Source organism: Myxine glutinosa, chromosome 2 (genome assembly GCF_964187855.1).
Source record: "Myxine glutinosa chromosome 2, kmMyxGlut1.1, whole genome shotgun sequence".
Lineage (NCBI taxonomy): Eukaryota > Metazoa > Chordata > Myxini > Myxiniformes > Myxinidae > Myxine > Myxine glutinosa.
The window spans coordinates 123,088,681-123,113,647 of record NC_136262.1 but is presented as its reverse complement, the minus strand read 5'-3'; the positions used below and the strand labels follow the sequence as shown (position 1 = coordinate 123,113,647).

General features: G+C 44.6%; 1 protein-coding gene across 1 annotated transcript in view; it reads right to left on the bottom strand.

Annotated features, from left to right (window-relative positions):
* LOC137421314 (nipped-B-like protein A) overlaps positions 1-24,967 on the bottom strand; it is a 622,227-nt gene that overhangs the window by 237,446 nt on the left and 359,814 nt on the right. Inside the window, exons 27-28 of the mRNA XM_078772631.1 lie at positions 3,127-3,273; positions 521-655 (exon numbers count right to left, since the gene is read on the bottom strand). Coding sequence (XP_078628757.1) covers positions 521-655; positions 3,127-3,273 — 282 coding nt within the window. The remainder of the gene's footprint in view (positions 1-520; positions 656-3,126; positions 3,274-24,967) is intronic.

The following is a 24,967-nucleotide window of genomic DNA, read 5'->3' as shown; positions in this document are numbered from 1 at the left end:
GAGTTCCCAAATTATGACGTGTTTAAAGCAGATGTCATTTTGGTCGGTTTTGCGGTTCCAAGCCATGAAATAACAGAAGTGCCTTTGTTTTGCCTTCACAAGTGACTGAGGAAACAACATCTCGCTCTGTGTCCCCTTTTCCCACCGAAGCACTTAATGCTTGATGGAAAATACTTTCTCTTCACTCAAACCTCAGGCGAACACTATGACTACAGCGATAGTAAATATGTACACTAGATTAAGAAAAGTGAGCATGTATGTAATTTGCATGTGCCATGTTTCATGTTTAAAAGTTTTACGCCTTTCTCCGATTATCTCATTCACCGTTGTGGCTGCGTTGGCTTGGACTCAAACGCCATACAATACACAGGTGACCTTTTATGGCCTTTGTGAATATCAAAGAAGACATTTCACAAAAAAACCAGTTTAAAATAGAGTTTCTGTTACAGGGAGGAGTAAAGAGGTAATAAGAGGTAAAGTGCAATGTTGTGCTGACAATCAGGTGCGCATGCTCAGTTACCTTGATTCCTTCCTCATCGTTAACTCTTCGAATCATTTTAACACACATCTCTGTGATTCGAGGGCATTCTGGCTGATCCAAACAGATATCTCTCAATATCTTAATCACTCTCTTCCTCACACTTATTCCAGTATCCTTGGAAACAGAAGGAAAGAGAGAAGGAGCAAATATTATGCAGCCACCTGGCGAATGTGATGACATGTGTTTGGCAGAATGAGTGACCACGTTGGCTTTACTCTATTTCTGGGTGCTTTTACTCTATTTCTGGGTGCTTTTACTCTATTTCTGGGTGCTTTTACTCTATTTCTGGGTGCTTTTACTCTATTTCTGGGTGCTTTTACTCTATTTCTGGGTGCTTTTACTCTATTTCTGGGTGCTTTTACTCTATTTCTGGGTGCTTTTACTCTATTTCTGGGTGCTTTTACTCTATTTCTGTGTGCTTTTACTCTATTTCTGGGTGCTTTTTCTATATTTCTGGGTGCTTTTGCTGTATTTCTGGGTGCTTTTACAGTATTTCGGGGTGCTTTTTCTATATTTCTGGGTGCTTTTGCTGTATTTATGGGTGCTTTTACTGTATTTCTGGGTGCTTTACTGTATTTCTGGGTGCTTTAACTGTATTTCCGGGTGCTTTTACTGTATTTCCGGGTGCTTTTACTGTATTTCTGGGTGCTTTTACTGTATTTCTGGGTGCTTTTACTGTATTGCTGGGTGCTTTTACTTTATTTCTGGGTGCTTTTACTCTATTTCTGGGTGCTTTTACTGTATTTCTGGGTGCTTTTACTGTATTTCTGGGTGCTTTTCCTGTATTTCTGGGTGCTTTTCCTGTATTTCTGGGTGCTTTTCCTGTATTTCTGGGTGCTTTTACTCTTTCTGGGTGCTTTTACTGTATTCCTGGGTGCATTTGCTCTATTTCTGGGTGCTTTTCCTGTATTTCTGGGTGCTTTTACTGTATTTCTGGGTGCTTTTACTGTATTTCTGGGTGCTTTTACTGTATTTCTGGGTGCTTTTACTGTATTTCTGGGTGCTTTTACTGTATTTCTGGGTGCTTTTACTGTATTTCTGGGAGCTTTTACTGTATTTCTGGGAGCTTTTACTGAATTTCTGGGTGCTTTTACTGTATTTATGGGTGCTTTTACTGTATTTCTGGGTGCATTTACTCTATTTTGGGGTGCATTTAATCTATTTCTGGGTGCTTTTACTGTATTTCTGGGTGCTTTTACTGTATTTCTTTGTGCATTTACTCTATTTCAGGGTGTATTTACTCTACTTCTGGGTGCTTTTACTGTATTTATGGGTGCTTTTACTGTATTTCTGGGTGCTTTTACTGTATTTCTGGGAGCTTTTACTCTATTTCTGGGTGTTTTTACTGTATTTCTGGGAGCTATTACTCTATTTCTGGGTGCTTTTACAGTATTTCTGGGTGCTTTTACTGTATTTCCGGGTGCTTTTACTGTATTTCCAGGTGCTTTTACTGTATTTCTGGGTGCTTTTACTGTATTTATGGGTGCTTTTACTGTATTTATGGGTGCTTTTACTGTATTCCCGGGTGCTTTCACTGTATTTCCGGGTGCTTTTACTGTATTTCCGGGTGCTTTTACTGTATTTCCGGGTGCTTTTACTGTATTTCCGTGTGCTTTTACTGTATTGCTGGGTGCGTGTAGTTTATTTCTGGGTGCTTTTACTGTATTTCTGGATGCGTTTACTGTATTTATGGGTGCTTTTACTGTATATCTGGGTGCTTTTAATGTAGTGCTGGGTGCTTTTACTGTATTTCTGAGTGCTTTTACTAAATTTCTGGGTGCATTTACTCTATTTCAGGGTGCTTTTCCTGTATTTCTGGAAGCTTTTACTGTATTTCTGGGTGCTTTTACTGTATTTCTGGGTGCTTTTACTGTATTTCTGGGTGCTTTTACTGTATTTCTGGGTGCTTTTACTGTATTTCTGGGTGCTTTTACTGTATTTCTGGGTGCTTTTACTGTATTTCTGGGTGCTTTTACTGTATTTCTGGGTGCTTTTACTGTATTTCTGGGTGCTTTTACTGTATCTCTGGGTGCTTTACTGTATTTCTGGGAGCTTTTACTGTATTTATGGGAGCTTTTACTGTATTTCTGGGTGCTTTTACTGTATTTCTGGGTGCTTTTACTGTATTTCTGGGTGCTTTTACTGTATTTCTGGGTGCTTTTACTGTATTTCTGGGTGCTTTTACTGTATTTCTGGGTGCTTTTACTGTATTTCTGGGTGCTTTTACTGTATTTCTGGGTGCATTTACTCTATTTCGGGGTGCATTTACTCTATTTCTGGGTGTTTCTACTCTATTTCTGGGTGCTTTTACTGTATTTCTGGGTGCTTTTACTTTATTTCTCGGTGCTTTTACTGTATTTCTGGGTGCTTTTACTGTATTTCTGGGTGCTTTTACTCTATTTCTGGGTGCTTTTACTCTATTTCTGGGTGCTTTTACTCTATTTCTGGGTGCTTTCCTCTATTTCTGGGTGCTTTTACTCTATTTCTGGCTACTTGTCGGTATTTTAATGAAGTTTACTTTCTTCCCAACTCTCTGCTTTGTCCATTTCTCTCATTGTCCCCACTTCCTTTCTTTGCTCTCTCACCAGAATTCTTTCCAGAAGCATATCCAAGTACTGAGCGGTCAGAATGGGACGGGACAGGACAGAGCGTCCGAGAAGATCAACGGCCGCTTCACGGACCGAAGTGGCGTTGTCTAACAAGCGTCCATGTACACCTCTCTGCATGTCCGCCTGAGGGAATATTAAACAGACAAACGATGGGGTCAGCAGAACATTTGTTTTACATAAAATGTGTGTGTGTATATATATATAATTCCTGACATGTCAAACACCCTGAAACCCATGCCGACAGAATACAGACTTTTTGGAACGCCGGTCGTGTTTTCATCCAATCATCATGTGACTTTAAAAAAACAACTTCATGGGTCGGCACACCTATGTTGAAAGCTTCGTGTCAACTGGTCAAGTGGTTGTGGAGAAAACTAATTTTAAAGTAAATCAAGGCGAAACAAAAGAAAAGTGATGGTCTCGGCTGACATTCCACAACGTAATCAATAATGGTTGTGGATGGCTATTAACAGTGTATTCATGTATAACACGTGATGTGCTGTGATATGTGGTACAATGCATATCTAAGTATTGCATGTTTACATTTGCAGGTGAACTTCTGTAAAAGGCAACCTGGTTATGACAAACCCATTTTATAACCATCATGGCATTCAGAACATGTTTACACCAATCATCTTTCCCCATTGTGTCCATCTTGTTCACCACATGCATCCTCTGTGTACATCCTGTCCACCGTATGCATCCTTATCCACCCTATGCATTTCTAAAATCCTCAATTTTCATCTGATTAGCTTGAAATTTGAAGAGGATTTTCATAACAGGTCACTGAATTCAACCACCAATTATTTTCGGCCAACAACTCGGCCATCAACTTATTTTAGGGATTCCGCAAGGATCGTGCTATGCCCGACATATTTCTTGTTACTGGACGGAATAGATTCCGGCAAGTATGTTGGTTGGTTGGTTGGTTCGTTGGTTTGTTATTTGCCGGAAAAGATTCCGGCAAGATTCCGAAAAGATTCGATGGTTTTTCGAAGCTGTTCCACGATCTTCACGCACGCTCGAAGTTAAGTAATTGTCACATTTGTATTTTTGTCGAAACTGTATTTATCTTACGTGTGTGTACCTTTTGCGTGTCCCTCGGAAGATTTATCGGTGTTAATCTTTCATACCTGTAAAAAATAGTCGAGTATTTTGTGCCACGCGGCCTAGTTGTTGAAGCTTCCGACCTTGAGGTCGGAAGGGGCCGGTTCTCTCCTAGTTCTCTCCGGGCATCCAAAGCGGTTATTTTTTCATTCGTGTGTTTGTCAAATTTCAACTTGTTATTTTATCGTCCATGCGTTATTGTTTGTTGATAGTTAGTTTTGGTTTGAATTTCCTGTAACTCGTAATTAATTAATCGTGTTCTGCTCCACGTGTGCGGCATTGTACCCCCGTCGGTGTTTGTTAACTTAAGTCCCCTACATCGTGTTTTGCTTGGCTCTTAGTTTTTTCCCTTCTACCCCGAACATAATACTCTTTGTCTAACGTTTTAAATCCCCCCCCCCTACTTCCTGTGCAGGTGTGCTGTTCGCCCCGCCCCCATTATCTCCTTGCCATCCACCTTTTGCCCTGTTCACGTGACTCGTGGTGGTCCCTCTCGGCTCTCCCCCCGTTGGTATTTTGTGCATATAAGATTGTTCACGGTTCTGTTTAAATATTATTTAAATATGTGTAACCTTTCCCCTTCAGTGTTTTATTCAGTGGCATATTACAACATGCTGTTTTTCTTCCTATTTAAAAGGCTTTTCTCAATTTCCTCTCCAACTCATTCCACGTCAAAAAAAAGAAATTCAATCTCTTATACGTCTCCCTCACTACATGGTCTAAATTCACATTCATTCCATCCCTCCTCCATCGTTCTGAATCGGATAGCTAACTTGAAACCTTGAAAACTTGAAAATCACAACAAACCCAATTTGTTATCAATGTTCGTCTTTCATTAATCATCCACTTTCTAAACTCCCCTCTTGCCCCTCCCCTCCAAATCCCCCCCCTTGCACCTACACTCCTAAACTCCCCCCTTGCCCCTCCACTCCTAAACTCCCCCCTTGCCCCTCCACTCCTGAACTCCCCCCTTGCCCTTCCCCCTCCTAAACTCCCCCCTCGCCCCTCCCTCCCAAATCCCCCCCTTGCCACTTCACTCCTGAACCCCCCCCTTGCCCTTCCCCTCCTAAACTCCCCCCTTGCCCCTCCAAATCCCCCCCTTGCCCCTACACTCCCCCCTTGCCCCTCCCCTCCTAAACTCCCCCCTTGCCCCTCCCCTCCTAAACTCCCCCCTCACTCCTCCCCTTCAAAACTCCCCCCCAACCCCTCCCATTCAAATCTCCCCCCATACCATTCCTCTCCAATTCTCCCTCCTCCCCCCTCCTCCTCAAAGCTGCCTCCTCCCCACTTCGTCTCCCTTATATCTCATACCTCCACCCCCCCACCAACCTTCTACTTTCCTCTGCCCCCCCCCCCCCTCAAACAACCCCTCACTGTGCCTCATCCCTTCACCATCAAACCTTTCATCCTCCTCATCCTTCCCTTTCTTGGAACTCTTCTGTAATCTCTGACACACTATCAACTGCTCTCCCTACCTCCCCCTCTCATCCTTCATCTTACCCTACTCCTCCCCTCCCCTGTCCTGTACCCGATGCTCCCCCTCTCTCTTCATTAACGGTATGGACCTCAAACATCCAGGGCCTTCGCTCAAACCTGACTGATCTCTCCATACAGGTTGCTTCTGACAATCCAGACTTGATCTGCTTAACAGAGACTTTCCTCCTTCAAGATGTCTCTGATTCCTTAATATCTCTTCCTGGTTACTCCCTCCTCTGGTATGATAGACCTGAGCCTCGTCCTGGTGGTGGGGTGGCTATCTTTATCAAAAACTCTCTTCCTTACTCTCCTTGCACTGCCCTCTCTCCTCCTCACCTCCAGGAGTACCTCTGGCAACGGCTTCCTCTCCGCTCCCACCTTTTGTTCATATGTGTTCTGTACCGTCCCCCAAACAGTGATGACTCCATTTACATTTCACTGTCTGACAACATGGACCAACTTCTATCTACCCATCCCAACTCTCTCTTCCTCATATGTGGTGACTTCAACTGTCATCATGCCACCTGGTTGGGTGTGGGTTCCTCTTTCACCAGTCATGGCACCTCAGCAAAGGACTTCTGTGACTCACTGGGATTGACACAATCTGTAAATTTCCCAACCCGGATCTCAGCCAATGGAGTATCTTCTCTTCTAGACTTGGTTATGACAAACTTCCCTGCTAATGTTCGCTGCTCTTCTTCTGCTCCAATCGGTTCTTCTGATCATGTGCTTGTCAAAGTGGACATCTCTCTGGGCATTCTCAGAGAGCCTCCTCAGCTTCGACGAGTCTGGCATTCACTCAGGCCGACTGGGACGGTCTTCAAGCAGCCATCAATCGTCTGGACTGGTCTCCCATCTCCACTGCCTCTGATATCAATTCTTCCTGGGAATTCTTCCAAAGCAAACTGCTCTCTCTCATGCACAGATTTATCCCATCTCGTCTTCAGTTGTCTTACCCTTCCTCCCGTCCATGGTACACTGAATCTTGTGGTGAGGCAGTTGCCCTGAAACAACTTGCCTTTGCCTCTTGGAAGGCTAATCCAACTGAAGGCAATCTCAGTTCCTTCCACCAAGCTCGGAACAAGTGTGTGTCGACCCTCAGGAGTGCCAGGAAGCACTATCTCTCCTCACTCAAGAATGAACTCTCAAACCTGTCTCCTTCCTCCAAATCCTGGTGGCGTCTGGTCAAATCCGTTTCTGGTGTTTGTTCCCCCTCCATCCCCTCCCTTACCTCAAATGGCCACACAGTTGACATCGCACGTGACAAAGCCGAATGCCTCAACTCTGTGTTTGCCTCAAAATCTTTAGTCCCAAACCCATCTCTCTCTGTTCCCACCTTTCCCAGTCGAACCCAACTGCTCCTGGACTCTGTGTCCTTCTCTCCTGACAAAGTGGAGGAGTTTTTGTCTAACCTCGACTCTGATTCTGCAACTGGACCAGACGGCATCAGCCCACGGGTCCTAAAATCCTGCTCTGCCGCTCTATCTCACCCTCTCTCTGTTCTTTTCACCCTATCTTTTGCTCAAGGTCATCTGCCAGCATCCTGGAAATCAGCAAACATTACCGCTTTACACAAAAAAGGTGCAAAAACAGATCCTTGCAACTACAGACCAATCAGCCTGCTTCCAATTATCAGCAAAGTCATGGAATCCATCATTGCTTCGGATATGAAATCTTTCCTCTTCTCCAATGGCTTGATCTCTGATCATCAATTTGGTTTCAGACCAGGTCACTCTACTCTGGACATGCTGCTTCTGCTGTCTCAACAATGGATGGAGGTCCTCAATACCAAACAGGAAATCAGAGCTGTCTCCCTTGGCATATCACGTGCCTTCGATATGGTCTGGCACCCAGCTCTGCTCACCAAACTCTCCTCCTATGGTATCCATGGAAATCTCCATGCATGGCTTGCGGACATCCTCTCTGGTCGTAGTCAACGTGTTGCCCTGAATGGATTTCTCTCATCTCCCCTTCCTGTTCAGGCTGGAGTTCCCCAAGGCAGTGTGCTGGGCCCTGTGCTTTTTCTGGTCTTCATCAATGATCTCTCCGACTCTCTGGAAAATCCTCTCTATCTCTTTGCTGATGACTCCACTCTCTGCCGCTCCATTCCTCTTCCCTCAGATCGGCAGTCTGCAGCCTCCTCACTCTCTGAAGACCTGGACAAAATCACAGACTGGTCAAACAAGTGGAACATGTCTTTCAATCCTGACAAATCTCACACTCTCACTCTGTCTCTCCGAAAAGATCGACTGGACAACCCTCCCATCTACTTTCTCAACAAACCTCTCCAAGAAGTTCTGTCGCTCAAGCTTTTGGGTCTCACTACCTGCCATGATCTTTCTTGGGAAAACTACATTTCCAAGCTGGCCTCCAAAGCCAGTCGCCGACTGGGCATCCTCCGTCGTGCGAAGTCCTTCCTAGGCACACCTGAGCTCCTCACCACATACAAGGCTTTCATCCGCAGCTCAATGCACTACTGTTCTCCCCTATGGGCTGGTGCTCCTGCCTCACACCTAGCTCGGCTTCACGCTGTTGAAACCAAAGCTTTCAGAATCATTGGAATCTCCCGCAATGAAGCTATCTCTGAGGGCCTTTCACTCACTCACCGCAGGCAGGTAGGTGGTCTTTCTGTCTTCTACCGACCCCTCTCCGGCCTTGCTCCCCCAGCTCTCTCTGTGCTCTGTCCCCCAAATATTCCTACAGGTCGCACAAGATCTGCCAGCAACCCTCTGATGGTTAAACTGCCGAAATCTCGGCTCTATGCTCACCTTCATTCTTTCATTCCTCTTTTCTCCCGCCTCTGGAACAAACTCCCAGACTCCCTTCAATCCCACTCCTCCCTCCAGGTCTTTAAAACAGCTGTTCACCACCATCTCTTATCTTCCCCCATTCAAAACCTTGATCTTTTCTACCCCCACTAATTCACCCCAGATCCACCTTGTTTGAAATTCCAACTTCTTTCCTGGAAGTCCTGGCAGTGTCCATATGTTTTATACATCTCCCACCCCCCCCCCCCCTTCCCATGCCTCCCCCCCCCCAAAGCCCTCTCCCTCCCACAGATCTCTCGATGTCTCCATGTCTCTCGATCCCTGCTCTCAAATGTTGTGTTTGTGTCCTTCCCCCTCTCTCCCCATCTTGTCTACCGCTCCCGATGTTATTTGTTTTATGTGTCGGTTTGTCTTTCTGTGTGATTAATGTTCGCTCTTTCACGAGCCTCGATCTTGTATACAAAAAAAAAAGAAAAAGAAAAAAGTATGTGGATCTGTTCGTTACTTGCCGGAAAAGATTCCGGCAAGTATGTTGATCTGTTCGTTTGTTACTTGCCGGAAAAGATTCCGGCAAGTATGTTGATCTGTTCGTTTGTCTGTCTGTTTGCAGCACTGCGTCTACACCGTTGCACGGAGAATCGCCAAACTTTGCACACATATTGGTCTTGCCCTGGAATAGACTGTGCCCAATTGATGACGTCATCGGTTACGTAGTTCGGCCGCCATCTTTGAAAAACCGAAAAAAATTTGCACCTCTGTATCTCCGAAAGTACTGAACAGAAAAAATTGAGACATGGCTCATTGTAAAGAACTCTCCATGGGGAATAAAATATTTTAATGATGATGTCATCAGTCACGTGGTTCGGCCGCCATCTTGGAAAAACCGAAAATTTTTGCACCTCCACATCTCCGAAAGTGCTGAATAGAAAAAATTGAGACATGGCTCATTGTAAATAACTCTCCATGGGGAATAAAATATGTTAATGATGACGTCATCGTTCACGTGTTTCGGCCGCCATATTTGTCCAAAATGGCCGATAAAAAAGTACATTCCAGCAAGTCCTCGGTCTCTGACCGATTTTTCATTACTTGCCGGAAAAGATTCCAGCAAGTATGTTGATCTGTTCCTTTGTTACTTGCCGGAAAAGATTCCGGCAAGTATGTTGATCTGTTCGTTTGTCTGTCTGTTTGCAGCACTACGTCTACACCGTTGCATGTAGAATCGCCAAACTTTGCTCACGTATTTGTCTTGCCCTGGAATAGACTGTGCCCATTTGATGACGTCATCGGTCACGTTGTTCGGCCGCCATCTTGGAAAAACCGAAAAACTTTGCACCTCTATATCTCCGAAAGTGCTGAACAGAAAAAATTGAGACATGGCTCATTGTTGAGCAATTGAGACATCTTTTTTGGTGGTCGTGCGGATTTTTTGGCCATTGAGTCTGCCCTCTGCATAGCCCCAGCTCTGCTCCCTGCTTCGCCTGCCCGGCTCCTTCGCCTGCTCGCTGTTTCCTCGGGCGCGCTCTCGTGGGTTGTGACCATCGCAGCGGTTTGGTGGCGGTTTCCCGCTGTGATCTAGATTTGTAGCGGCGGCGGTCGATTTCCGCTGCATTTGCCGCTTTGCCGTGATCAACCTTGGCCTCGTGATCGTCTCTTTGCTCCTGCCTGCCCTCTGCTTGGTCCCGGCTCTGCTCCTGGCTTCACCTACCTGGCTCCTTCGTTTCCTCAGGCCCGCTCTCGTGGGTTGGGACCATTGTTTCACCTCCTCAACCTTGGCCTCGTCTCGTCTCTCTCCTCCTGCCTGGCATGGCTCTGCGGTACTCCGCCGCAAGGCTCCTTCTGCTCAATACCCGCTCCACCCCATCATGCATCTCTGCCATCAAATCAAATGGACTCCTCCGATGACCCAGGTACATTCACCGTGGCTCCGGTCGTAAGTTTGTTTATTTGCAATCAGGTCACTCCATCCCCGTCCTCTGGTCGGCTCAGCGCACTCTCACTCTTCGTCCCAGCGCACCTGGTCACAGCAACGCACACGATCGCACCTCCTGCCTACGAACCCTGGCTAAATCACCTGAATTCATCCCTGCTGTTCAAAACAACATCAAGCTCACCCTGTTCAACACCCGGTCCCTCAACAACAAATGCCTCATCCTGAACGAATACATCCTGGATAACAAACTGGACTTTCTCTGTCTCACCGAAACCTGGCAACAACCTCTGGACTACGACCCACTCAACCTCACCACACCCAATGGATATTCCTACGTCAATAAACCACGCTCGGAGGACCGAGGTGGTGGAATTGCCGTTATCCACCGTCAAGACATCAAGACCAACCTCATCTCCATCTCATCTGCTCCATCATTTGAACACCTGGCTTTTAAACTCTCTGGTCGCACGCAGTCAGTCATGGCTGTCGTCAACCGCCCTCCCAAACCACACCCATCATTCCTGTCTGACTTCTCCTACTTTCTGACCCAGCTATGTTCCCTCTCCCCCTCAATCCTCCTCCTTGGTGATTTCAATATCCACATGGACTCCACTGACTCCACAATAACCACTGACTTCACTGATTTACTCACCTGCTTTAACCTCACTCAACATGTCGACTTTCCTACCCATATCCGTGGTCACATTTTGGACCTTGTCTGCTCCACTGGATTAAATTTGCACCATCTCTCTGGCTCCGACTTCACCCTCTCTGACCACTTAGCCATCACTCTGACCATCAACATCCCCGCCCCAACACCAAGGCATTATCGCACTATCAACTTCCGTAAGCTAAACGCTCTTTCACCTACCTCATTCTCATCCACCCTCTCTGAAAAAATGTCCACTTCTCCCTTCATTGACCTCCACACCCCTTCCGACCTCACTGACTACTACAACCACACTCTCTCCTCCTGCCTTGACCAGCTTGCGCCTGTAAAAACCAAAACAGTTTCTTTCACCCATTCTGCTCCCTGGTTTACCCCTGAACTCCGCCTGATGAAAACTCGTGCTCGCCAACTTGAAAGACTCCGCAATAAAACAGGTCTCACAGTTCACTCCCAAGCCGACAAGGACCACCTACAACACTACAAAGATGCCCTCTCCCACGCCCGCTCCGCCTACTACTCTCAAATTATCCACTCTAGCTCCGGAAACCCAAAAGCACTCTTCTCGACAATAAACAAACTCCTCCGCCCCCTGAACACCACCACCCAGTCATTCACAGTAGACAACTGCATCTCCTTCCTCTCTTTCTTCCAACGCAAAATTGACAACATCTACAAGAGCTTGACCACCGCCGCACCCGCTCCTCCTCCAACCACCTGCCCCCCCTTGTCCTGCCATCCCCTGTCTCGGTTCTCCCCAATCTCCCCTACTGACCTCTCTGAACTCCTCATAGGAATGAAAACTTCCACCTGCACTCTTGACCCCATCCCCTCCAGCTTTGTCAAGGCCTCCCTCCCTGCTCTCTCTCCACTTATCATTGCAACAATAAACTCCTCCCTGTCTACAGGCATCGTCCCACCTTCCCTCAAAATTGCTGCTGTTACCCCCATTCTAAAAAAACCTGGTCTAAACCCTGACACCCTAAACAACTTCAGACCCATCTCCAACCTACCCTTTCTGTCAAAAGATTTGGAACGCGCTGTAGCCACTCAACTCAAACATCATCTCTCTGCCAATAACCTGTATGAAACATTCCAATCCGGATTCCGCTCCAACCACAGTACTGAAACTGCTCTCCTCAAAATCACCAATGACCTTCTCCTCTCCTCTGACGCTGGCAACCTCAACATTCTCGTCCTCCTCGACCTCAGCGCTGCCTTTGACACCATCGATCACACCATCCTCCTCACCCGACTTGAATCCACCTTTAACGTTACCGGCACTGCCCTCTCTTGGATTAAATCATACCTCTCTGACAGACGCCAGTTCATCTCCATCAATAACTGCAAATCCCCCACTGCTCCCCTCCCCCAAGGTGTCCCCCAAGGTTCAGTTCTTGGCCCCCTCCTCTTCATCCTCTACCTGTCCCCCCTCGGTCACTTAATCCGCCGTCATGGTCTCCAATTCCACTGCTTCGCCGATGACATCCAGCTTTTCATCTCCACCAAGTCCGTCTCCACCGACACCCACTCTATCCTGACAAACTGCATCACTGAAATAAAATCCTGGCTTCAAATCAACTTCCTCAAGCTTAACTGTGATAAATCTGAAATAATCATCATTGGCCCAAAAACGCTCACAAAATCCACCCATACCTTTGCCCTCAACATCGACGGTATCCCAGTATCCACCTCCCCTCACATCCGGAATCTTGGCGTCATCTTTGACCAAACCCTTTCCTTCGACAAATACACTAAACAGATCACAAAGTCAGCCTTCTTTCACCTGAAAAACATCGCCCGTCTCCGTCCATCCCTCTCCTCCACGGCTGCAGAAACCCTCATCCACGCCTTCATCACCTCCCGTCTGGACTACTGCAATAGCCTCCTCTATGGTTCACCCTAAAAAATCACCAATAAACTCCAATACATTCAGAACTCCGCTGCCCGTCTACTCACCCATTCCCGGACCCGTGACCACATCACCCCTGTCCTTTACAAGCTTCACTGGCTCCCCATCCCCCAGAGAATCCAGTACAAAATCCTCCTCTTGACATACAAAGCCCTCCATAACCTGGCCCCATCCTACCTGGCTGACCTCCTCTCCAGACACACTCCCACCCGCAACCTCCGCTCTGCTGGTACCAACCTCCTGACCCCCTCCATCCGGACCAAATTCAGATCCTGGGGGGACAGGGCCTTCTCCATCGCTGCTCCCACCCTCTGGAACTCACTACCTCACACCATCAGAGACTCCTCCTCACTCACCACATTCAAAACATCACTAAAGACCCACCTGTTCAACACTGCATTCAACATTCAACCCACAGCATTTAACCCCTGACTATCTCTTCTCCTTCAACCTCCTTTTGCTTTAAATATTTCCCTATTGATTCTTGTCTTTTTGCAATTGTTGTTTTCATGTATTGTTATGCATTATGTTTTCCACTCTGTCAAAGCACCTTTGGGCTTCTGGAAAAGCGCTATACAAAATAAATGAATTATTATTATTATTATTATTGTAAAGAACTCTCCACGGGGAATAAACTATGTTAATGATGACGTCATCGGTCACGTGGTTCGGCCGCCATCTTGGAAAAACCGAAAAACTTAGCACTTCCATATCTCCAAAAATGCTGAAGAGAGAAAATTGAGACATGGCTCATTGTAAAGAACTCTCCATGGGGAATAAAATATGTTAATGATGATGTCACCGGTCACGAGGTTCGGCCGCCATATTTGTCCTAATTGGCCGATAAAAAAGTACATTCCGGCAAGTCCTCGGTCTCTGACCGATTTTTCATTTGTCTGTCTGTCTGTTTGTCTTTTTGCAGCACTACGTCGACACCGTTGCACGTAGAATCGCCAAACTTTGCACACGCATTTGTCTTGGCCTCTAATATACTGTGCCCAAATGATGTCATCGGTCACGTGGTTCGGCCGCCATCTTGGAAAAACCGAAAGACTTTGCACCCCTATATCTCTGAAAGTGCTGAATAGAAAAAATTGAGACATGGCTCATTGTAAAGAGCTCTCCATGGGGAATAAAATATGTTAATGATGATGTCATCAGTCACGTGGTTCGGCCGCCATCTTGGAAAAACCGAAAAACTTTGCACCTCCATATATCCGAAAGTGCTGAATAGAAAAAATTGAGACATGGCTCATTGTAAAGAACTCTCCATGGGGAATAAAATATGTTAATGATGACATCATCGGTCACGTGGTTCAGCCGCCATATTTAATAATAATAATAATAATAATAAAGGAGTCTTATATAGCCCCATCAAGCAGAGTAAACTACCCTCATGGCGCTTTACATTATCATGCGAACGCACACACACTGCACACACACACAAACATACACACACACAGACACACCTTCACTCTTGCCCTATTCCTCTCCCTCCCCATTCAAAACCCACAGATGTGTCCTCCCCCTCCTCCTCCCCTCCCTCCCCCACACATGTACACAGACATACTCTCGATCTCTGTCCCACCTCAAACCAAAGGGTATACAGGACTTAGACTTTGAAAGACTTGTGAAACAGATAGGTTTTGAGGGAGGTTTTAAAGGCAGGAAGAGAGTCAACATGTCAAACAGAGGAAGGCAAGTCATTCCAGAGCAGAGGTGCAGCAAAGGAAAAGGATTTCTCACCAAACGACTTGGTGCTGGTGCGCGGTGGCTCTAAGGTCATAGAGTCGTCGCTTGAACGAAGCCGTCGCCGAGGTTCATAGAGAGTGAGCAAATCGGAGAGATAGTGAGGTCCCGTTCCACACAATGATTTATAACATAGTGTGCAAATTTTGTATTGCACACGAGCAGAAACAGGCAGCCAGTGTAAAGATTCAAGAAGCGGAGTAACATGGTCAGACTTCTTCGCCTTACAGACAAGACGAGCGGCAGAGTTTAAACCTTTTGTCACTTATCTAAGAGAAACTGAGGGCAGCCAGCATACAAAGAATTACAATAGTCTAGCCTTGAGAGGACAAGGGCACAGACCAGAGTTAGAGCAGCTTGAGGAGTAAGAAAGTGGCGAATGGATGCGATCTTTCGCACCTGAAAGTATGATTTGCAAGTTTGAAGTACTTGCTTGGAAAATGTCATGTTACAGTCGAAAACCACACCAAGGTTCTTGGCCGACGAAACAAAGTTTACATCGGTTTCACCAACATGAATAGTGGTAGGAAGTGAACATTGTAGAGGACATCTGTGCGATCTTACAATCATAGACTCTGTTTTAGCATCGTTCAGCTGGTTTGTTCTGGGTCATCCACGCCTTCACGTTGGCAATACAGCCTTCTAACACTTCAACAGTGGGCACGATTTGTTGAATCGTGCTTCCTTTGTACAGCTGATTGTCGTCCGCAAAGGCGTGGTGATCAACTGAATGTCTGGCAACAAGATCAAATAGAGGCTGAGTGTACAAAAGAAAGAGGATAGGTCCCAGGACTGAGCCCTGGGGAACGCCAAAGGAAAGCGGAGAAGGGGCTGATTTCTGGCCATTGACAACAACTGTTTGCACTCTATCAGTAAGATAGGACATCAGCCAAGAAAGGGGAGTACCAGTTGTACCAAATGTGATTTCAAGACGACGAATTAAGACACTGTGGTGAATCGTGTCAAAGGCGGCAGACAAGTCCAAAAGAGCAAGAACGGAAACCTTACCACAGTCAAGAGAGGTCAGAAGATCATTGGTTATTCTTAGGAGAGCGGTCTCGGTGCTATGGCCTGGTCTATATGCTGACTGGCGAGAATTGAAAAGATTATTTGAAACTAGATGGTCATTCATCTGTGATAGCACAATTCTTTCTGTGATCTTTGACAGGAAAGACAGGTTGGAGATAGGACGGTAATTTTTCATGTCGTTAAGGTCAAGGGTGGGCTTTTTAAGAAGTGGTTTAACAAGAGCTTGCTTAAAGAGAAGCGGAAATGAACCCGTAGTCAGAGAATCATTGATAACTGCAGTAATAAATGGGAGGAAGGTGTCCAAACACTCAATAAACAAATCGGTGGGAAGGGGGTCAAGATCACATGTTTTTGTGTTTGACTTGAGGATTGTACATTTGACAATTTCCTCAGTAACAGGAGTAAACGAACTAAGAGGTCGTCCGTGAAAGCAGTGTTCAGCATCATCAAAGGAAAGGAGTGACTGCTCGTCAAGATTGTTTCTTATTGACTGAATTTTATTGTGAAAGAAATGCAGGAAGCGTTGGGGTAGTTCGTTTTGAGGAAATACAGTGGGAAGAACGGATTTATTTTTGGTGGCAAACAGGCGGTTGGTAATGCTGAACAGTTGTTTGCAGGAGGAGCTCCTCATAATTCGATCAGAAATATATGACGTTTTTGCTTTCAGAATGATTTTTATGATGAGTCTTTCAGCTATGTTATACAACTGTTTATGGACTGTGAGGCCAGTCTTCAGCCACTGTCTCTCGGCACGTCGTCGTTCCTTTTTGGCAGCCCTGACTTCGTCGCTGACTGCGCTGAACCACGGAGTACTCCTGCGTCTGGGAACGGTGCGCCTAAATGGCCGATAAAAAATGGCCGATTCTAAATGGCCGATAAAAAAGTAAATTCCGGCAAGTCCTCGGTCTCTGACCGATTTTTCATCTGTCTGTCTGTCTGTCTGTTTGTTTGTGAGCAGTACTACGTCTACATCGTTGCACATAGCATCGCCATACTTTACACACATATTTGCCTTGCCCTGGAATAGACTGTGCCCAATTTTTAACTCTCTAGGCCCAAGGTCAAGCTCAAGGTCACCCAAAACGTGAAATCAGGGGGGTCGAGTTTTCATTTAAAATATATTTCAAACCACTATAACTCAAAGTACAAGAGATATGCATACACTTACTGTTACTGACATATAGGAAGTCACATACGACATTTCATTTGGCACCATGACCTTTGACCTTGAAAGGTCAAACTCAAGGTCAAAAATTGTTTTTTTTACTCATAACTCTGTCAAACATTATCCGATTCCCTTCTAACCAACACCAAAATGTTCCATTATTCAATTCCCAAAAAATAACATGTGACATAAAATGGTCAAAAATGCTTAGTTTTAATTATTTTTGGGGATCAAAGGTCAGGGGGCCAAGTTTTCATTGAAAATATATTTCAAACCACGACAACTCTGAAAGGACAAGAGATATGCATACACTTACTCAGTTACCTTCCATTGCTTAGCGTATATACACTACCGGTCAAAAGTTTTAGAACACCTACATTTTTACCAGTTTTTATTGAAATTTACGCAGTTTAATGCCCAGTGAATAACCTGAAATGGTACAAAGGTAAGCGTAAACTGCTCGAGGTTAAAAAAAAAAGTTTAGGTTCGCAAAAACGGGAAAATAATGTAAATTGCACAGTTATATTGTAAAAAAAAAAAAGGCCTTCTTCAGGGAACAAGTAATGGGTTAACAACTTACAGCTGTTCTGCAGCAATGTAAGTAAATTAAGCCTTGAAAGTTGATGCAAACAATTCCAACAGGCGTCCCAACCTCTGCTGATTACTTGATTACAAACCTCCTGTCTGTATAAAAGCAGTATTGGAACAGACTGTTATTACACCCTATGAAGCATTATTTGGACAATATTGCACTGCACGAAGTAGTACATTGGAAACTGGAGGAAACTCTGACAGGAAGGGGTCTGGCAGTCCCAAAGCCACAACAGAATCAGAAGACAAGTTTCTGAGAGTCAACAGCTTGCGTGATAGACGGCTCACAGGACAACAGCTTCAAGCACAGCTTAACACTGGTCGAAGTAAGCAAGTCTCAGTTTCAACTGTGAAGAGAAGACCGAGCTGCAGGTTTGACAGGTTGAGTGGCAGTAAGAAAGCCATTGCTAAGATGGCAAAATAAGAAAAAGAGGCTTGCCTGGGCCATGAAGCGCCGTCAGTGGACTACTGAAGACTAGAAGAAGGTCTTATGGACCGATGAATCAAAATTTGAAATCTTTGGTTCATCACGCATAGGTTTTTGTACGCCGTCGAGTGGGCGAAAGGATGGTTCCTCAGTGTGTGACAGCAACTGTTAAACATGGAGGAGGAAGCGTGATGGTCTGGGGCTCTTTTGCTGGATCCAGAGTCGGCGACTTGCACAGAGTGACTGGCACCCTGAACCAAAAGGGCTACCACAGCATTTTTCAGCGCCATGCAATACCCTCTGGTATACGCCTGGTTGGTCAGGGGTTCATCCTGCAGCAAGATAATGACCCTAAACACACCTCCAGGCTATGTCAAAACTACCTTCGAGGAAAAGAACAAGACGGTAGGCTTCAAATCATGGAATGGCCAGCACAGTCTCCAGACTTAAACCCCATCGAGCTGGGTTGGGATGAACTGGACAGAAGGGTGAAAGCAAAGCAACCAACAAGTGCAACACATTTGGGGGAACTTCTGCAAGTGATGGGAAGAATTTCCCGAACAATATTTGATTTCCATTGTAGAAAGAATGCCACGAGTGTGTTCGGCGGTTATATCTGCAAAAGGTGGCTACTTTGCTGAGTCAAAATTTTAAATTAAATTTTGTTAAACAAAATGATTCTATGATTTCTTTTTTATCTTCAATTGTTTATTTGTTCTACTAGCGTGACTCGGTGCGCTCTGCGCGCCTCACCACATGTCGTTTCAGAGGGGTAGGTATCTTTGACCATTTCGGTGTCTTTTGGGTTTCATGGTGTTTTGGGTCTTCAGGGCCATTTGGGTCTTCAGGATCTTTTGGATCCTCTGGGCCTTTAAGGGTATTTTGGGCCTTTGAGTTGTTTTGGGTCTTCAGGGTCTTTTGGTGTCTTCAGAGGCTTTTGGGTCTTAAGGGTCTAAGGTGTCTTTGGGGTCTTCAGAGGCTTTTGGGTCTTAAGGTTCTTTTGGTTCTTCTTGGTCTTTAAGGGTCTTTGGGTTCTTTTGGGTCTTCAGGGTATTTTTGGTATTCGGGGTATTTTTGGTCTTCGGGGTCTTTGGGGTCTTTTTGGTCTTCGGGGTGTTTTTGGTCTTCGGGGTGTTTTGGGTCTTCGGGGTGTTTTGGGTCTTCGGGTGTTTTGGGTCTTCGGGGTGTTTTGGGTCTTCGGGGTGTTTTGGATCTTCGGGGTGTATTGGGTCTTCGGGGTCTTTTGGGTCTTCCGGGTGTATTGGGTCTCCGGGATGTTTTGGGTCTTCGGGTGTTTTGGGTCTTCGGGGTGTTTTGGGTCTTCGGGGTGTTTTGGGTCTCCGGGGTGTTTTGGGTCTCCGGGGAGTTGTGGGTCTTCGGGGTGTTTTGGGTCTTCGGGGTGTTTTGGGTATTCGGGGTGTTTTTGGGTCTTCGGGGTGTTTTGGGTCTTCGGGGTGTTTTGGGTCTTCGGGGTGTTTTGGGTCTTCGGGGTGTTTTGGGTCTTCGGGGTGTTTTGGGTCTTCGGGGTGTTTTGAGTCTTCGGGGTGTTTTGGGTATTCGGGGTGTTTTTGGGTCTTCGGGGTGTTTTGGGTCTTCGGGGTGTTTTGGGTCTTCGGGGTGTTTTGGGTCTTCGGGGTGTTTTGGGTCTTCGGGGTGTTTTGGGTCTTCGGGGTGTTTTGGGTCTTCAGGGTGTTTTGGGTCTTTGTGTATTCAGGGTCTTTTTGAGCCTCAAGGCCTTGAAGGGTATTTTGGGTCTTCAGCATATTCTGTCTTCAGGGGTCTTGGTGGTCTGAAAGGGGTCTTGGGGGAATTAAAGGGTCATCAAATGTCTGAGGGGTCTCAGCAGTTTTAACGCAATTAAGAGGGTTAATGAAGAGGGTGGTAATTTTATTTGAAGAAGAAGACGTTTTCGTCGCAAATAAACATACATACATAGCGACATACATAACCATATACGTTTGCTCTATATTATAATAAGATGCTTAATTTCAGAGTACATTGAGACATTAAACTGCGTAAATTTCAATAAAAACTGGAAAAATTGAGGTGTTCTAAAACTTTTGACCAGTCGTGTACATGTATAGATTTAACGACATTTTGATCCAAAATGGCCGATAAAAAAGTACATTCCGGCAAGTCCTTGGTCTCTGACCGATTTTTCATTTGTTTGTCTGTTTGTCCACACAGAATAAGTATGCTTTGCTCTGCAATTGTTGGTCCGATTGACAGGAATTTTTTTTTACCACAGGTGGACCTCCTACATAATTTTTGTCCATTGGGCATGTGGTTGGGGTGCCATCTTGGAAAAACGAAAAAAAAATTGCACCTCTACCTCTGAAAGCGCTGTGTAGAAAAAATTGAGACATGGTTCATTGTAAATAACTCTTCATGAGGAACAACATATGTTAATGATGATGACATAGGTGACTCCATCATGACGTCATAATTCGACAAGTACAAAACTTCATCCGATCAGGATGAAATTTCTTGTGTCAGAGGGATAAATTGGTGGAAAATTAAAAAAATGACGTCATCGGTCACGTTGTTGGGCCGCCATATTTTTTAGCTGCGAGGAGCAGCTCTATGAGAGGACCGTGTTGTTACCTTCGCAAAAGCGGAAGGTTATGTTTTGATCGCTGTGTATTTATTTGTATGTCTGTGTGTGTGTGTGTATGTTATTCGCATAACTCAAAAAGTATTCAACCGAATTGCATGAAATTTGGTGGGATGATTGGTTATTATACGGGACACATTTGATTAGATTTTGGGAGCAATCGGGTCAAAGGTCAAGGTCAAGGTCACGAAAAGGTCAAAATCGTATTTTTGTTGTTCTGTTCCCTACACTCCCATGCCAAGTACAGAACAGTAGCTGCGGCGAAGGTATGCGCTCTACCGAGTGCCCGTTCTAGTTGTTCTTGTTGTTGGGGTGCCTTTTTGAATAGCGAATGTGCATGCACTCGGACGTGCGTTGGTATGAGGTAAGAACATCGTGGACTAAAATCGCGATTTGTTTGAAGAAACCAGAATAAATTTAGCAACAAAGACAACATGAATGTTTTCATATCAATCTCGTTTCACAGAACTTGACACAAATTAGGTGTAATTATTGAATAGCGCATGCGCATACACTCGGACTTCCCCTACCAACCAAGCCCGTTTCAGATTATCCCTCTGCCATCCAGAATTAACATTAATAAATAACATTAATGAATTAACATTAACATTAACAGAAATAACATTCACGTTCATACATTATATGTAATCAGTTGATGAAGCATGTTGCGTCGCAAAACAAAGGACAAGACCAGAACTGAAAGACAAAAAGACGCCAGTGCATGCGTATAATTTAATGACTGGTCGAATTTGGTAGCGCATATTGCAACGGATATCCTCATGATTCTACACGTCGCAGCTGGTGACCACACTGTGGTCATTTTTCTCTTGTTTAAGCACAAAAGCTTAAAAAAACACTAAAACCCCTTTTTCTCCAAAACGGCTAAACAGATCAAGGCAAAACATTACATGCATGATTGCATACCAATGATAAACAAAACGTGATGTGAGCATTACGTCTCATATGTCACATGGTTTAGCGGCTATGGTTTTTTTGAAGAATAAAACTTTAAAAAGCCACTCCTCCAGAACGGCTGAACAGACCGAACGGAAACTTCAAACATATGTTCCCCATGCCTTTCGTACACCATGCTGCCCTTGAGTAATTCATAGGTCACATGGTTTGGCAGCCATATTGGCTTGAACAAAAATCTTTTAAAAATTATATCTCTTGAAACGCTTCATTGATTCATGTGAAACTTCAAAGTAATGTAGTAGTACTAAAGCGGGACACGTGTTTACAATTTAAATACGATTGGTCTTATGACATGTTATTATTGTGTCAGAAGTTTCATAAAGTCAGAAGTTATTATTGTTTAAAGAAGAAGAAACTCTACTAAATATCTTCTCCAGCCACGTGAGTTTTCAAGATATCTATTAATTATGTACTATTTGAACTCAGTGGCATACTGTCTATTAATTACATACGTATATTAATTATGTATTATCGGAATGTACCTTTCAACACTGTGGACTGCTGACACCCGTTGGACCTTCGAAGAACCTTTAAGACCCCTCAAGACCATTAAGACCACCAAGACCCCAACGTACCCTGAAGATCCTTAAATACTATGAAGAACCAGAGGACCCAAAAGACCCTGAGGATTTGGAACCCAAAAAGACCCAGAAAAATCCGAAGACCCAAAAGACCGCGAGGACTCAAAACACCCCAATGACCCAAAAGACCCTGAGGACCCAAATGAGCCATAGGAACCTGATGACCCAAAAGACTCCAAGGGTGCAAAAGACCCTGAGAACAGCCTCGTTTAAATAAAAAAAATTTTTTAAATACAATACTGAATTCCGTTTTAGAAAGAGGATGTGACGTGTCACACGTGTCTGCTGAAAGTGGGGTTGTTCAAAATAATGAAAGAATGCACAAAAACACCCCACAACATACACCTCACAAACACATCCTGGCGAAGGTCTGCAATCTCCGATTGCTCTTTCTTGTTCACATTTGTGAAGTGAAACGAAAATTGGCTTGGAAGTGAAATGGTTCATGTTTATTTAATTCATTGGTCGGGAGGGCCGGGGAAATTCCCGAAAGATTTAAAAAAAAAAACAAGAAGTTACGATGCACACGTATAGTTTGGAGAAGTCACGTCCACATACACTTTGAAATGTACACCTCCACTTTAATGTTATATGGCATGTACACGTACACTTTAATGTTGTATGCAATGTGCACGTCCACTTTAATGTTATATTTCTCTATTTTTCTTTTTCTCTCCGAAAAGACCGTCTGGACAACCCCCCATTCACTTTCTGAACAATCCTCTCCAAGAAGTTCTGTCACTCAAGCTTTTGGGTCTCACTATCTGCCATGATCTTTCGTGGGAAAACCACATTTCCAAGCTGGCTTCCAAAGCCAGTCGCCGACAGGGCATACTCCATCGTGCGAAGTCCTTTCTGGGCATTTCTGAACTCCTCACCACATACAAAGCTTTCATCCACAGCTCAATGGAATACTGCTCTCTCCTCTGGGCTGGTGCTCCTGCCTCACACCTAGCTCGGCTTCACTTGGTTGAAACCAAAGCATTCAGAATCATTGGAATTCTGAGGCCTTTCTCTGAGGCCTTTGAGGGCCTTTCTTTGGCCTTTGGCCTTTTCTGAGGCCTTTGAGGGCCTTTGACGGCCTTCTGAGGGCCTTTCTCTCTCTCTCACCGCAGGCAGGTAGGTGGTCTTTCTGTCTTCTACCGACTCCTCTCCGGCCTTGCTCCACCTGCTCTGTCTGTGCTGTGTTCCTCAAATATTCCTGCAAGATGCACAAGATCTGCCAGCAACCCTCTTCTGGTGAAACTGCCAAAATAAAGACTCTCTGCTAACCTTCACTCCTTCATTCCTCTTTTCTCCCGCCTCTGGAACAAACTCCCTCACTCTCTTCAATCCCTCTCCTCCCTCCATGTCTTTAAAACAGCTGAAAACCACCATCTCTTATCTTCCCCCCATCCAAAACCTTGGGTCCTTTCTACCCCCGTTAAAACACCCCAAATCCACCTCTTTAAATCCCCAACTGCTTTCCTGAAATTCCTAGAAGTGTTCACTTGCTTTATATCTACCGATATCCCTGTCCTCTTCTGTTGTTGTGCTTGTGTGCTCCCCCGCCACCCCCCTCTTGTCTCCCGCTCCATTCATTGCATGTTTTATGTGCCTGTGCATGTTTTCATGTTCAGTGTGTTAGCTCTTACACGAGCCTCGATTCTGTACACCAAAAAAATAAAAATGAAATGTACATGTCCACTTTAATGTTGTATGAAATGTACATGTCCACTTTAATGTTATATGAACTGTACACGTACACTTTAATGTTATATGAAATATACACGTACACTTTAATGTATTATGAAATGTGCATGTACACTTTAATGTATTATGAAATGTGCATGTGCACTTTAATGCTATATGAAATGTACACATACACTTTAATGCTATATGAAATGTACACGTACACTTTAATGTTGTATGAAATGTACATGTCCACTTTAATGCTATATGAAATGTGCACATACACTTTAATGCTATATGAAATGTACACGTACACTTTAATGTTGTATGAAATGTACATGTCCACTTTAATGTTACATGAAATGTACACATACACTTTAATGCTATATGAAATGTACACGTACACTTTAATACAACAACAACAACATGCATTTTAAGGCCATTTTCCCTGCTAGAGTGGGGGTTAGCCTTGCGGTCCCCATGACAATCTTCTCCATTTGCCCTATTTTCTGCATCTCTCCTTGTTAACCCCCTTGCCCGCATTTCTTCTTCCACCATCTTTAGCCAAGTCTTTCTCAGTCTTCCCCGTCCTCTACTTCCTTCTACATTAATTTCCATCACTCTTCTCAACCAGTCACTTTCATCCTTCCTCAACACATGACCAAACCATCTCAACCTGTTCCTCTTCACAGCATCAATCAATTTTTGATACGTACATTTTTGAACACGTACACTTTAATGTAATATGAAATGTACACATACACTTTAATGCTATATGAAATGTACACGTACACTTTAATGTAATATGAAATGTACATGTACACTTTCGTACACCCAACATCAGCAAGTTTGTCTCCACTCTGAGTTTATGTACATTAAAAAAGTAGAAACCATGTTGAAGACTGGACAAGGTACATTTTGCTTACAAGGACAAGTCATGATTCATCGTAAAATTCTTTATTTAAAAATTCTCTTTTTGTCAGCGTTTTGTATGTAAAGTATAATACAGGGTGTTCCAAATGTCATCACCCCATTTAAAAATGTCATCATCACCCCAGCGCAATGGAGGGGCCATTTGTTGGACATAATTTTCAGAACATAATTCTATGAAATAAAATGAAAATTGTTTTTTTTCCCCATTTCTGGAGTTTG